Genomic DNA, 12,708 nt, shown 5'->3' with positions numbered 1-12,708 from the left:
ATATGTGAACGCATCAGCTTTTGGGAGATTTCAGGTTGGGGTCAGAGAACAGCAGGTGGTACATCTACAGAGCCTGCTGAGACTCCGCACCAGGAAGGCCGCGGCATGGGGGAGAAGCACACCAGAGTCCAAGGCCGCAGCAGGAAGGCAGGGGCATGAGGGAGAAGCACACCAGAGGCGGAGGCTGCAGCAGGAAGGCCGCAGCATGAGGAGGAAGCACACCAGAGGCGGAGGCTGCAGCAGGAAGGCAGGGGCATGACGGAGAAGCACACCAGAGTCCGAGGCTGCAGCAGGAAGGCCGCGGCATGAGGGAGAAGCACACCAGAGGCGGAGGCTGCAGCAGGAAGGCAGGGGCATGAGGGAGAAGCACACCAGAGGCGGAGGCTGCAGCAGGAAGGCAGGGGCATGAGGGAGAAGCACACCAGAGGCGGAGGCTGCAGCAGGAAGGCAGGGGCATGAGGGAGAAGCACACCAGAGGCGGAGGCTGCAGCAGGAAGGCAGGGGCATGAGGGAGAAGCACACCAGAGGCGGAGGCTGCAGCAGGAAGGCAGGGGCATGGGGGAGAAGCACACCAGAGGCGGAGGCTGCAGCAGGAAGGCCGCGGCATGAGGGAGAAGCACACCAGAGGCGGAGGCTGCAGCAGGAAGGCAGGGGCATGAGGGAGAAGCACACCAGAGGCGGAGGCTGCAGCAGGAAGGCCGCGGCATGAGGGAGAAGCACACCAGAGGCGGAGGCTGCAGCAGGAAGGCAGGGGCATGAGGGAGAAGCACACCAGAGGCGGAGGCTGCAGCAGGAAGGCCGCAGCATGAGGAGGAAGCACACCAGAGGCGGAGGCTGCAGCAGGAAGGCAGGGGCATGGGGGAGAAGCACACCAGAGGCGGAGGCTGCAGCAGGAAGGCAGGGGCATGGGGGAGAAGCACACCAGAGGCGGAGGCTGCAGCAGGAAGGCCGCGGCATGAGGGAGAAGCACACCAGAGGCGGAGGCTGCAGCAGGAAGGCAGGGGCATGGGGGAGAAGCACACCAGAGGCGGAGGCTGCAGCAGGAAGGCAGGGGCATGAGGGAGAAGCACACCAGAGGCAGAGGCTGCAGCAGGAAGGCAGGGGCATGAGGGAGAAGCACACCAGAGGCGGAGGCTGCAGCAGGAAGGCCGCGGCATGAGGGAGAAGCACACCAGAGGCGGAGGCTGCAGCAGGAAGGCAGGGGCATGAGGGAGAAGCACACCAGAGGCGGAGGCTGCAGCAGGAAGGCCGCAGCATGAGGAGGAAGCACACCAGAGGCGGAGGCTGCAGCAGGAAGGCAGGGGCATGACGGAGAAGCACACCAGAGTCCGAGGCTGCAGCAGGAAGGCCGCGGCATGAGGGAGAAGCACACCAGAGGCGGAGGCTGCAGCAGGAAGGCAGGGGCATGAGGGAGAAGCACACCAGAGGCGGAGGCTGCAGCAGGAAGGCCGCAGCATGAGGAGGAAGCACACCAGAGGCGGAGGCTGCAGCAGGAAGGCAGGGGCATGACGGAGAAGCACACCAGAGTCCGAGGCTGCAGCAGGAAGGCCGCAGCATGAGGGAGAAGCACACCAGAGGCGGAGGCTGCAGCAGGAAGGCAGGGGTATGGGGGAGAAGCACACCAGAGGCGGAGGCTGCAGCAGGAAGGCCGCGGCATGAGGGAGAAGCACACCAGAGGCGGAGGCTGCAGCAGGAAGGCAGGGGCATGAGGGAGAAGCACACCAGAGGCGGAGGCTGCAGCAGGAAGGCCGCGGCATGAGGGAGAAGCACACCAGAGGCGGAGGCTGCAGCAGGAAGGCAGGGGCATGAGGGAGAAGCACACCAGAGGCGGAGGCTGCAGCAGGAAGGCCGCAGCATGAGGAGGAAGCACACCAGAGGCGGAGGCTGCAGCAGGAAGGCAGGGGCATGGGGGAGAAGCACACCAGAGGCGGAGGCTGCAGCAGGAAGGCAGGGGCATGGGGGAGAAGCACACCAGAGGCGGAGGCTGCAGCAGGAAGGCCGCGGCATGAGGGAGAAGCACACCAGAGGCGGAGGCTGCAGCAGGAAGGCAGGGGCATGGGGGAGAAGCACACCAGAGGCGGAGGCTGCAGCAGGAAGGCAGGGGCATGAGGGAGAAGCACACCAGAGGCGGAGGCTGCAGCAGGAAGGCAGGGGCATGAGGGAGAAGCACACCAGAGGCGGAGGCTGCAGCAGGAAGGCCGCGGCATGAGGGAGAAGCACACCAGAGGCGGAGGCTGCAGCAGGAAGGCAGGGGCATGAGGGAGAAGCACACCAGAGGCGGAGGCTGCAGCAGGAAGGCCGCGGCATGAGGAGGAAGCACACCAGAGGCGGAGGCTGCAGCAGGAAGGCAGGGGCATGACGGAGAAGCACACCAGAGTCCGAGGCTGCAGCAGGAAGGCCGCAGCATGAGGAGGAAGCACACCAGAGGCGGAGGCTGCAGCAGGAAGGCAGGGGCATGACGGAGAAGCACACCAGAGTCCGAGGCTGCAGCAGGAAGGCCGCGGCATGAGGGAGAAGCACACCAGAGGCGGAGGCTGCAGCAGGAAGGCAGGGGCATGAGGGAGAAGCACACCAGAGGCGGAGGCTGCAGCAGGAAGGCCGCAGCATGAGGAGGAAGCACACCAGAGGCGGAGGCTGCAGCAGGAAGGCAGGGGCATGACGGAGAAGCACACCAGAGTCCGAGGCTGCAGCAGGAAGGCCGCAGCATGAGGGAGAAGCACACCAGAGGCGGAGGCTGCAGCAGGAAGGCAGGGGTATGGGGGAGAAGCACACCAGAGGCGGAGGCTGCAGCAGGAAGGCAGGGGCATGAGGGAGAAGCACACCAGAGGCGGAGGCTGCAGCAGGAAGGCAGGGGTATGGGGGAGAAGCACACCAGAGGCGGAGGCTGCAGCAGGAAGGCAGGGGTATGGGGGAGAAGCACACCAGAGGCGGAGGCTGCAGCAGGAAGGCAGGGGCATGGGGGAGAAGCACACCAGAGGCGGAGCCTGCAGCAGGAAGGCAGGGGCATGGGGGAGAAGCACACCAGAGGCGGAGGCTGCAGCAGGAAGGCAGGGGCATGAGGGAGAAGCACACCAGAGGCGGAGGCTGCAGCAGGAAGGCCGCAGCATGAGGAGGAAGCACACCAGAGGCGGAGGCTGCAGCAGGAAGGCAGGGGCATGACGGAGAAGCACACCAGAGTCCGAGGCTGCAGCAGGAAGGCCGCGGCATGAGGGAGAAGCACACCAGAGGCGGAGGCTGCAGCAGGAAGGCAGGGGCATGAGGGAGAAGCACACCAGAGGCGGAGGCTGCAGCAGGAAGGCCGCAGCATGAGGAGGAAGCACACCAGAGGCGGAGGCTGCAGCAGGAAGGCAGGGGCATGACGGAGAAGCACACCAGAGTCCGAGGCTGCAGCAGGAAGGCCGCGGCATGAGGGAGAAGCACACCAGAGGCGGAGGCTGCAGCAGGAAGGCAGGGGCATGAGGGAGAAGCACACCAGAGGCGGAGGCTGCAGCAGGAAGGCCGCAGCATGAGGAGGAAGCACACCAGAGGCGGAGGCTGCAGCAGGAAGGCAGGGGCATGACGGAGAAGCACACCAGAGTCCGAGGCTGCAGCAGGAAGGCCGCAGCATGAGGGAGAAGCACACCAGAGGCGGAGGCTGCAGCAGGAAGGCAGGGGTATGGGGGAGAAGCACACCAGAGGCGGAGGCTGCAGCAGGAAGGCAGGGGCATGAGGGAGAAGCACACCAGAGGCGGAGGCTGCAGCAGGAAGGCAGGGGTATGGGGGAGAAGCACACCAGAGGCGGAGGCTGCAGCAGGAAGGCAGGGGTATGGGGGAGAAGCACACCAGAGGCGGAGGCTGCAGCAGGAAGGCAGGGGCATGGGGGAGAAGCACACCAGAGGCGGAGCCTGCAGCAGGAAGGCAGGGGCATGGGGGAGAAGCACACCAGAGGCGGAGGCTGCAGCAGGAAGGCCGCAGCATGAGGAGGAAGCACACCAGAGGCGGAGGCCGCAGCAGGAAGGCAGGGGCATGGGGGAGAAGCACACCAGAGGCGGAGGCTGCAGCAGGAAGGCAGGGGCATGAGGGAGAAGCACACCAGAGGCGGAGGCCGCAGCAGGAAGGCAGGGGCATGAGGGAGAAGCACACCAGAGGCGGAGGCATTCCTTAGGGCTATTTCACGTTTCCATGACCACCTAGTCACTTCCATCAAGGTGTACATATGCCTTTTAAGATTCAAGTAGGTATTTAAATCATATGTATAATTATACCAATCTCTAAAGAGCACTGTAAGATAAAATGAGATGGTGTATATTAAAAGAATTCTCTAACTATAAATGCTGTAACTATAAAGGAACATTTACCATACTAAGCTAAAGACGAAAACATCTTTTTTGTTAATTTCTCTTTGTTAAAAAAAAATAAGCAGTATGAAATCACCATTGTCTGAATCCCCCAATTCATGTCTAGAACAAAGGCTGCATAAACAGAGCTACAAACAAGCACCTGAAACAGAAATAACCTCAAAAGAAATCCTTCAGGAACTCAAGGACAAACTCACCAAGTCAACACACAGATTAATTTTGCCATTGCTAGCTTTGACTGCTGCAAGGACTCTCCAATCTTACTCAGCAACATGTCCTAATGACTGACTGACTCGTACAACATGATGACTTCTTTTCCAAAGTACTAGAAAACTATACACACTGAGACTGGACAGAGGGGCCCAGCTACCAACCAAACAACAACCTGGAACCACCCACTGACAGCAACAAAGAATTACACCCACACACTTGACACAGACCTAATTTAAGTTAAAAGCAGGAATTCACCTGCTTGCTTTGACTTGTAGGCGGGATGGAATACAGGCAAATATTGAGCGGTGGTTTTATGGGATTTTTTCAGACTAAATGACCTGTCTATGTGAAGATGGTTGCTTGTCCCCCCAGCACGCAGTGTCCTGTCCGCCTTTGCTGCATTGCATCCGATCAGCTTTTGCTTGGACCCTGCAACAGCCCCATTAGGTTAGCGCCATGTCAGAGATGCTTACTCTAGTGAAGTCACAGTGAACTTCAGCACAAAGCCAGACTCCAGACTCCTGTCTCAGTACAAAGCTCCCGGCACACTCCCCTCCCTGAGGGCACTTGAACGTATCAACCTTAAACCAGTCTTCTGTGGTACCTCCTCTGGTAGCAGCAAAACCAAACGCACCTTAATAAGTCAAAGTCCATAGTCTAGGTAAAGGTACCTGACTCCCTCCAAGTAGGCAACACCTGGCTCTGGGGACAGTCACAAAGGCAGAGCCCATCTTTCGACTCAGCGAACACAGTGCCATACACGCGTCCTTCCAGTCACCCTGCAGCTGGACGCGGGGACCTAAGCTCTACTGCTGGCCCGGCACTCCCAACCAGAAGGAACAGGAAGAGGCCCAGAGTGCCCAGGCTGGCTCTGTGCAGCAGGAGGCAGCAGCAGCAGCAGCCAGGGCCCCCATACTTCTGCCCTGTGCAGCACAGAGCCAGCTTCAGCAGCCGGCAGCCTCCATCTCTCACAGGCTGCTTTCATGTCATGGCTTCTAGCTCCCTTTTCAACCATCTGCTTTTCCTGTTCCTGATTAGCTAAGGCTACAGTTCGACTCTGGTGAATACATCAACATGTTTTCAACCAGTCCTTTTCTGCTTAAAATAGTAACCTGTAAAAGCCCAAGGAAAGCACATAATAAATAGCACTAAATACCCACGCTTTACCAAATCCTTTACATCTGCGTTCCATTGCTCTCGTGTGCACTGCGCCAATGTGGTCCTAAGTTAACATCTACGAGACACATGATGGGGTGTCCAGCAACAAAAATTGAAAATTGGGTTTTTTACCTCCTCCAAAAGCAACTCACCTAAGAGTTGCTGGCACAGGGCTTCAATTAAACTGAGTTGAGATGGCTCACCTGTCAGGAATACCGAGCCTCTTAACACTTCTATAAACGGAAAGAGTATTTGCAACATGTCGGTAATTGAACCAGAATCGAGATGTGCACACCTAGAAGGAAAACAAAAACATGATTTTTGTGAGTCAAAGCATGGGTTACAGAATTATTTCCCCTGAAGTCTATAAAGAAAAGCCGGAAGAAAGCACTACAGGCTTAGAAACATCAAAGAGGGCAAAAGCCTTCAGTAAAACCAATCTCCCTAGAGAGGCTCATGCAACTGATAGTAATAAGATTACACAGCTGAAAAGAAAACAGTCTGTGTAGAATTTAGCCAAATACCAAACCAACACAGTTCATCTCCACTTCTGTGCGTCTGTGACGTCCCTATTTCTAAAAGATTCAGTTGGACACCAGAGGCATTAATACACAACTCATGAATAGCGTCATACACAAGAGAAGAATTATGTTACAAAGTCACTGAACCAAAGGCTACAAGCAAGAGCTGTAAGAGTTCCTACTGCTAAGAGTTCCTACTGCTCTTGCAGAGCAGTTCCCAGGTCCCAGGGAACGTAAGTTCACAACCTCTGTAACTCTAGATCCAAGAGAACCATCACTCTCTTCTGGCTCCATGAGGACTGTACTCACATGCACAAAACTAGATGCACATACATGAACACAAAATTAAAAAGAAAATTATTTTAAAAGTTACTAGGGAAATGTAACTATAGCACAAAAACTACTTTTTTTTTTTTTTTTTTTTTTTTTTTTTTGGAAATCTAACCCCAAGGAGACAGTTGTGAAGACTGCGTATCTCCCCACACACTCCTGCCTCCTGTCACATGCCTGTGGCCACAGCAGGAGAGGTGACAAAACTGAGGGCAGCACAGGGGCTCAGCACAGGGGAAATCTAACCCCAAGGAGACAGTTGTGAAGACAGTTGTATCTCCCCACACACTCCTGCCTCCTGTCACATGCCTGTGGCCACAGCAGGAGAGGTGACAAAACTGAGGGCAGCACAGGGGCTCTTGCCCCTACATAGTTCCTGTGGCTTCTTCAGTGTGTAAAGTGAATTTCATCCTAGAATGGATCAGAAAAGACTGGAACTTCTAACCATAGTAAAACTTGTATGGTTCAGCGCGTCTGAAAACGTACATATCTGTGTTTTCCAACTGAACCTTGGCCGGCAAAAGGAAACCAGATAGATACCAATCACTGCCAAATGTCCAGCTTCCCTAACTTGGAAAAACGTACAGAACAATTTACCAGATGGTCTAGTGCGCTTACGCGAAGTGAAGGCCTTGTGTTAGCTGCCTCTCTAATAGCATAAGGGACTGCCCTCGCTTTCAATAGCAAATTACCAGCCAGAGAGTTATTAACAAGGAATAAAAAGAATATCAACAGGAAAAACAGAGAGACTGGGAAATACCAACTTCATATACGTTATTAAAGATTCACCAAATGGGGTGAATACATTCGGTGTGCATGAGGACGCAAAGGGCGCAGGTATAAACCATATGTTTTTAAAAAGAGGAAGTGGAGACACAACTGTGACGGCACCTGCTGAGGATTTCTAAAAGGACACAAAGAAACTAAAAGTGACACTGTGGGACAATGGTGATGAGGGCGAAGGTGCACCTTCAGCTTACATCCTCCAGGACTGTGTTTTCCCTTCCTATGAGGAGGAGGTGCCTTCATTGTTGTTTGTTTGTTTGTTTGTTTGTTTGTTTTACTTAAGGGGCCAAAAAATGTTTATATCAAATAGATCAGAGCCAAAATTGAACCATCCCTTCCTTCTGCCTCCCTCCCTCACTTCTCATCCTCTACTTAAGATTAAAAGCAAATTAACTCAAACTGGGAAACAGACTTGGACTTGTGAAAATCTGAGGAGCATCAGTAACACGATGATGCCTAAGGTTTTTGGTAGGGGAGGGGTGTGGGAGTAGCCGGGTGGGGAGGGGTGTGGGAGTTGCCGGGTGGGGAGGGGTGTGGGAGTAGCCGGGTGGGGAGGGGTGTGGGAGTTGCCGGGTGGGGAGGGGTGTGGGAGTTGCCGGGTGGGGAGGGGTGTGGGAGTTGCCGGGTGGGGAGGGGTGTGGGAGTTGCCGGGTGGGGAGGGGTGTGGGAGTTGCCGGGTGGGGAGGGGTGTGGGAGTTGCCGGGTGGGGAGGGGTGTGGGAGTAGCCGGGTGGGGAGGGGTGTGGGAGTAGCCGGGTGGGGAGGGGGTGTGGGAGTTGCCGGGTGGGGAGGGGTGTGGGAGTTGCCGGGTGGGGAGGGGTGTGGGAGTAGCCGGGTGGGGAGGGGTGTGGGAGTTGCCGGGTGGGGAGGGGTGTGGGAGTTGCCGGGTGGGGAGGGGTGTGGGAGTAGCCGGGTGGGGAGGGGTGTGGGAGTAGCCGGGTGGGGAGGGGTGTGGGAGTTGCCGGGTGGGGAGGGGTGTGGGAGTAGCCGGGTGGGGAGGGGTGTGGGAGTAGCCGGGTGGGGAGGGGTGTGGGAGTAGCCGGGTGGGGAGGGGTGTGGGAGCTACGGGGTGGGGAAGGGGTGTGGGAGTTACATCTTATTTGTTATCCCTTCACTTGTATCTTCCGTTCCCCCTCCCTCCCTCCCTTTCATCCCATTCCCCTCCCCTAGGTCTGTGACAGAAGGGGACCTTGTCCCCCACTATAAGATCACAGCCTATCAGGTCTCTTTCTGGTAGCCTGCTTACTCTTCCTCTGGATGTCACCAGGTCTCCCCACCAAGGGGAAGTGGTCAAATAGTGGGCACCAGAGTTCATGTCAGAGTCAGTCCCCGCTCTCCACACAGTTGTGGAGAATGTGGTGTCCATTGGCTAGATCTGGATAGGGGTTCACTGCATGCACTGTCCTTGGTTGGTTGGTTCCATAGTTTGAGCTAACCTTTTCTATCAAAATTTTTATTTTCAAAATTTTAACTCACAATTCACAAAGGTTTTGAGATATAATCTAATGTGAGCAGCAAGATACATCTTTAAAGAGCTTACTTACCAAGACAGCCCAGTTGTTTGTGTGTCCACTTCGAAAGAACTGTTCTGCTTGATCCTACAGGTCAGATAAAGGCAAAATGATTCACACATACACACATTAAAAAAGAAACATACACTTTCCAAGAATAAAGAGTGGTAATATTGAGGACTCAGGGACCTTTGTATTTGAATTTTTAGACTTATTTATGTGAATGAGCTTTGCTTGTATGTATGTATGCATGTGTGTATGTATGTGCACTGAGTGCATGTCTAGTGTCCACAGAGGTCAGAGGGAGGCATTGGATGCCCTGGAACTGGTAGGATAGATGGCTGTGAACCCCCGACGAGGTGCTGGACACCACACCTGGGTCCTCTGGAAAAGCCTGCAGTGCTCTTAACCACCGAGTCATCTCTTTAGCCCCTCACGGCTTTACTATAACAGCAGTCATATTCAGTTTATGAAGATACTGTATTTGATCTTATGAACAAAATAATCAAGCATGAACTACTTTAGGCTCAGCAGGTAAAGGCACTTGCTGCCAAGTCTGAGGACCTGGATTCAAACCATGAACCCACACGGTAGAGAGAACTGACTCCCATATGCTGTCCTATGACCCCACAAGCAACCCAAGGCAGGTACACACCCACACATATGCACAAATATTAATTAATTAATTAAGTGGAGGAGAAAATGGATTAGTTAATTAACTAATTAGTTAATTAGTTAGTGTTAATGTAACTTCTAAAAGATACTATTTTGGTGCAACCCCCTCCCCCAAAAACCAACCTAGTTTAAGATGCTAACTGGAAAAAAAAGGGGGGGGCTTAACATAGAAATCTGGAGATCAAAGCTGCAGTCTTGCTTGAGACACTAAACAAAGTAATTTTAAGTCAGTCGTTTGACTCCTGGGCTGAGGGCCTACATTAACAGTAGAGCATTTGGCTAGCATGCAGCGCCCCAGGTTTTAATCTCTAGCACAGATAAGTAAGTAAATAAGTCCACTTAGCCCCCTCCACACACTCTGAACAAATGCACTGCAGTCACACCTTACAGTGTCAGGACAGAACACAGACACGATGCACGCACGGCCCCACTTTAAAGCTATAAAGCATTAAGCAAATGCGACGCCACATTTTACTCTTATCCATTTAAAACATTTACCTAGGTCATCATTTAAATCTGCAGGCACACGCCCCCATTTTCTCCTCCGCTGTGCTCCCCCATCTTCCTGTCCGCACTGACCCACTGCTTGCATTACCATCCTCTCTTCCTACAGTTCTAAGCTCTATTGAGATCAGGCCTCCCATCGGGTGACGCACTAATATAGACCAACGTCGACACATATTTGATTTAGTATTTCTGAACAGATGAATCTATAGTCCACATGAGTTGGTGCCAGTGAGAATAGAGTATCTCACAGGAAACTGAAGCCTTGTGATGAGTTCATAATTTAAAAAAAAAAAAAGAAGCATCACATACAAAACTGCGATATACATTATTAAACTTCAAAACTTTTTAGGTTATAGTGATAATCCCTGTACTCAAATGGACTCTCTATGCAATGAGAATATAAGGTAAAAACAGTTATGCCAAGAACTTCCTAACATTTAACTCCACTCTGAAGATGGCTGTGATCCCAGGGATGAGATGCCACAGCATCTCTCTGCCTCCTCAACCAAAACAGAAGACCCCACCCCTGCGCTTCCGACGCACCCTGCTGTGGATTCTCTGAGACGTCTGCAGTTACTATCCCTTCCTAATGCTGGTCACACACTAAACACAAGGTGTCATAAAGTGTGCTGAAGCATCCACAAAAACCGCTGAGCTTTCGCTTTGAGTTTTCTGTTTCTGTAGCTATTCTTGCAGGAGACAGTTATTGTAAGGCTGTTTGCTTTTAAACACTTTACCTCAAACAAAAACCATTTCTTCTTCATGTGTTCCTAATTGTCCACTCAGTCTCTATGCTGTAAATGACTTACATCTAGATTATATATATATACATACATACATATCTTTCCTGTTAAAATGCCATTCAATATTCATAATTATTATATGCTAAATACTTCCATTTGGACTCGAAAATGTATTTGAGTATATCCTCTACCTTAGTGTCATCCACCACTTCATACTCCTGCAATAAGTGTGAGTTAATTCACTATTTCTACACATAAAAAACTTCAGCATATGCCAGGTGTGGTGGCACATGCCTCTAATGCCAGCACTCAGGGAGGCAGAGGCAGGTGGATCTCTGTGAGTTAGAGGCCAGCCTGGTTTACAAAGCTGGTCCAGGCTACACAGGGAAACCCTGTGCAACGTGGGGAGGAGAGGGTTTATTTGACTTATAAATCACAGGCCATCGTGAAGGAAAGGAACTCAAGGCAGAAAACCGGAGGCAGGAACTCAAAGAGAACACTGCTTACTGGCTTGCACGTGGGGGGGCGGGGGGGGGCGTGTTGTGCCAACGCAGAGCTGGGCCTCCCACGACACTCACTAACCACGAAAATGCCCCCGAAGACTTGCCTACAGGGCGATCTTATGCGAGAGTTTTCTCAATTGAGGTCCCCTCTTTCCAGACGACTCCAAGCTTGTGTCGAAGTGACAAAACAAACAAGCAAATCAGCCAGCGCACACATTAAATAACGATGGACATTCACAACAAACCCCAATCTGCTTCCACACAGCACGTAATCACCAGGACAGCCAGCATGCGTGACCGAGAAGCCTTGGGGACGCCGCCTGCCTTCCCCGGCCTCATTCCCCGCACTACAGAGCTGGGATCAGACTCACTGAAAGTAGGAGCAGGGACTACAGCCAAGTGATTGCAATCCGGGTGAGAGAGAAACCGTCGCACAGTGCTTTTCAAGTCTACTGAGTCCCCAGGTGCCTGAGCAGGCAGGGCAAGAAGATCTAAAAATAATGCTAGAAATCCAAATCACTTTGTTGGAGGATCAATGGAAAAAGCCTCGGAAAGAAGAAGCCAGACCTCCCGTGCCCTCAGGAAGGAGGAGGGCAGGACCGAGGGACAAAACACCACAGCCATGACCGCCCTTAAGCCTGCCCTGTCTGTCAGCCCGAGGGCTGCGCACAGCAGGAGCGAGGATCCGCTCCTCCCCCGTCACTGAGGGCTCCGCACTCGGAACTGGACACTATAAAGGGCTGAACCGGGTCACTGTCGCATCCACCAGTCGCCAGGACTGCCCGCAGCCCAGCCCGGGGAGGCTAGATGCTTCCCTCAACCGCTCTCCATCCCACATCTGAGCCGCTCACAGCCACGACACACGGTCCTCCCAGGGGTCAGTCCCCCACACAGTCCGATACCTACCTCGATGTGACTAGAGGAGGAGCTGCCGAGAGACGAGAGCGCCAAGACGGCCAGAGTAGCCACAGGTACGGTGAGGAAGCAGGGGGCAGCCATGTTTGCCGGCTTCTCACGTCCCGTACTTTCAGAGGGGGCGGGGCGAGTGCCGTAAAGCAGGGCGCTGCCGTGCACGGGGTTTTCTTCAGTGGTGGTGACAGAGGTTTGGGTTTTTGGGTTTTTTTTTTTTGCGACAGCATGTACCATCGTTCTGGTTCCAGAGTGGCCGGGGCAATTGAATTAGAGAATATTTGCTTAGCTGTGAGTCTAAGTTTGTTCTGTAAAGTAGGCACTGTTTAAAGAGAACGTTTTTAAAAGTTAGGAGGCGGACCTGTACATTCACAAATTTTGCTATTACCCTTTTGTATGGTGTTGTCAATTCTTTGGATTATATGAAGCAAACTTTTAATCTAAGGGTGATAAAGTGGAAATGTGATCACTGGGATTTGTTGACTGCCGGCCTAGCAGGAAAAAAAAAATCTAGAC

At 53.3% G+C, this 12,708-nt stretch overlaps 1 protein-coding gene across 1 annotated transcript in view; it reads right to left on the bottom strand.

The window, feature by feature from the left end:
• PIGK (phosphatidylinositol glycan anchor biosynthesis class K) overlaps positions 1–12,340 on the bottom strand; it is an 86,931-nt gene extending 74,591 nt beyond the window's left edge. Inside the window, exons 1-3 of the mRNA XM_084755232.1 lie at positions 12,190–12,340; positions 8,889–8,942; positions 5,912–6,003 (exon numbers count right to left, since the gene is read on the bottom strand). Coding sequence (XP_084611358.1) covers positions 5,912–6,003; positions 8,889–8,942; positions 12,190–12,282 — 239 coding nt within the window. The 5' untranslated portion in view covers positions 12,283–12,340. The remainder of the gene's footprint in view (positions 1–5,911; positions 6,004–8,888; positions 8,943–12,189) is intronic.
• Positions 12,341–12,708: the final 368 nt, after the last annotated feature.

Source organism: Acomys minous (genome assembly GCF_964271855.1).
Source record: "Acomys minous genome assembly, chromosome: 14".
NCBI classification, from domain to species: Eukaryota; Metazoa; Chordata; class Mammalia; order Rodentia; family Muridae; genus Acomys; species Acomys minous.
This window is presented reverse-complemented; position numbering and strand designations above follow the sequence as displayed.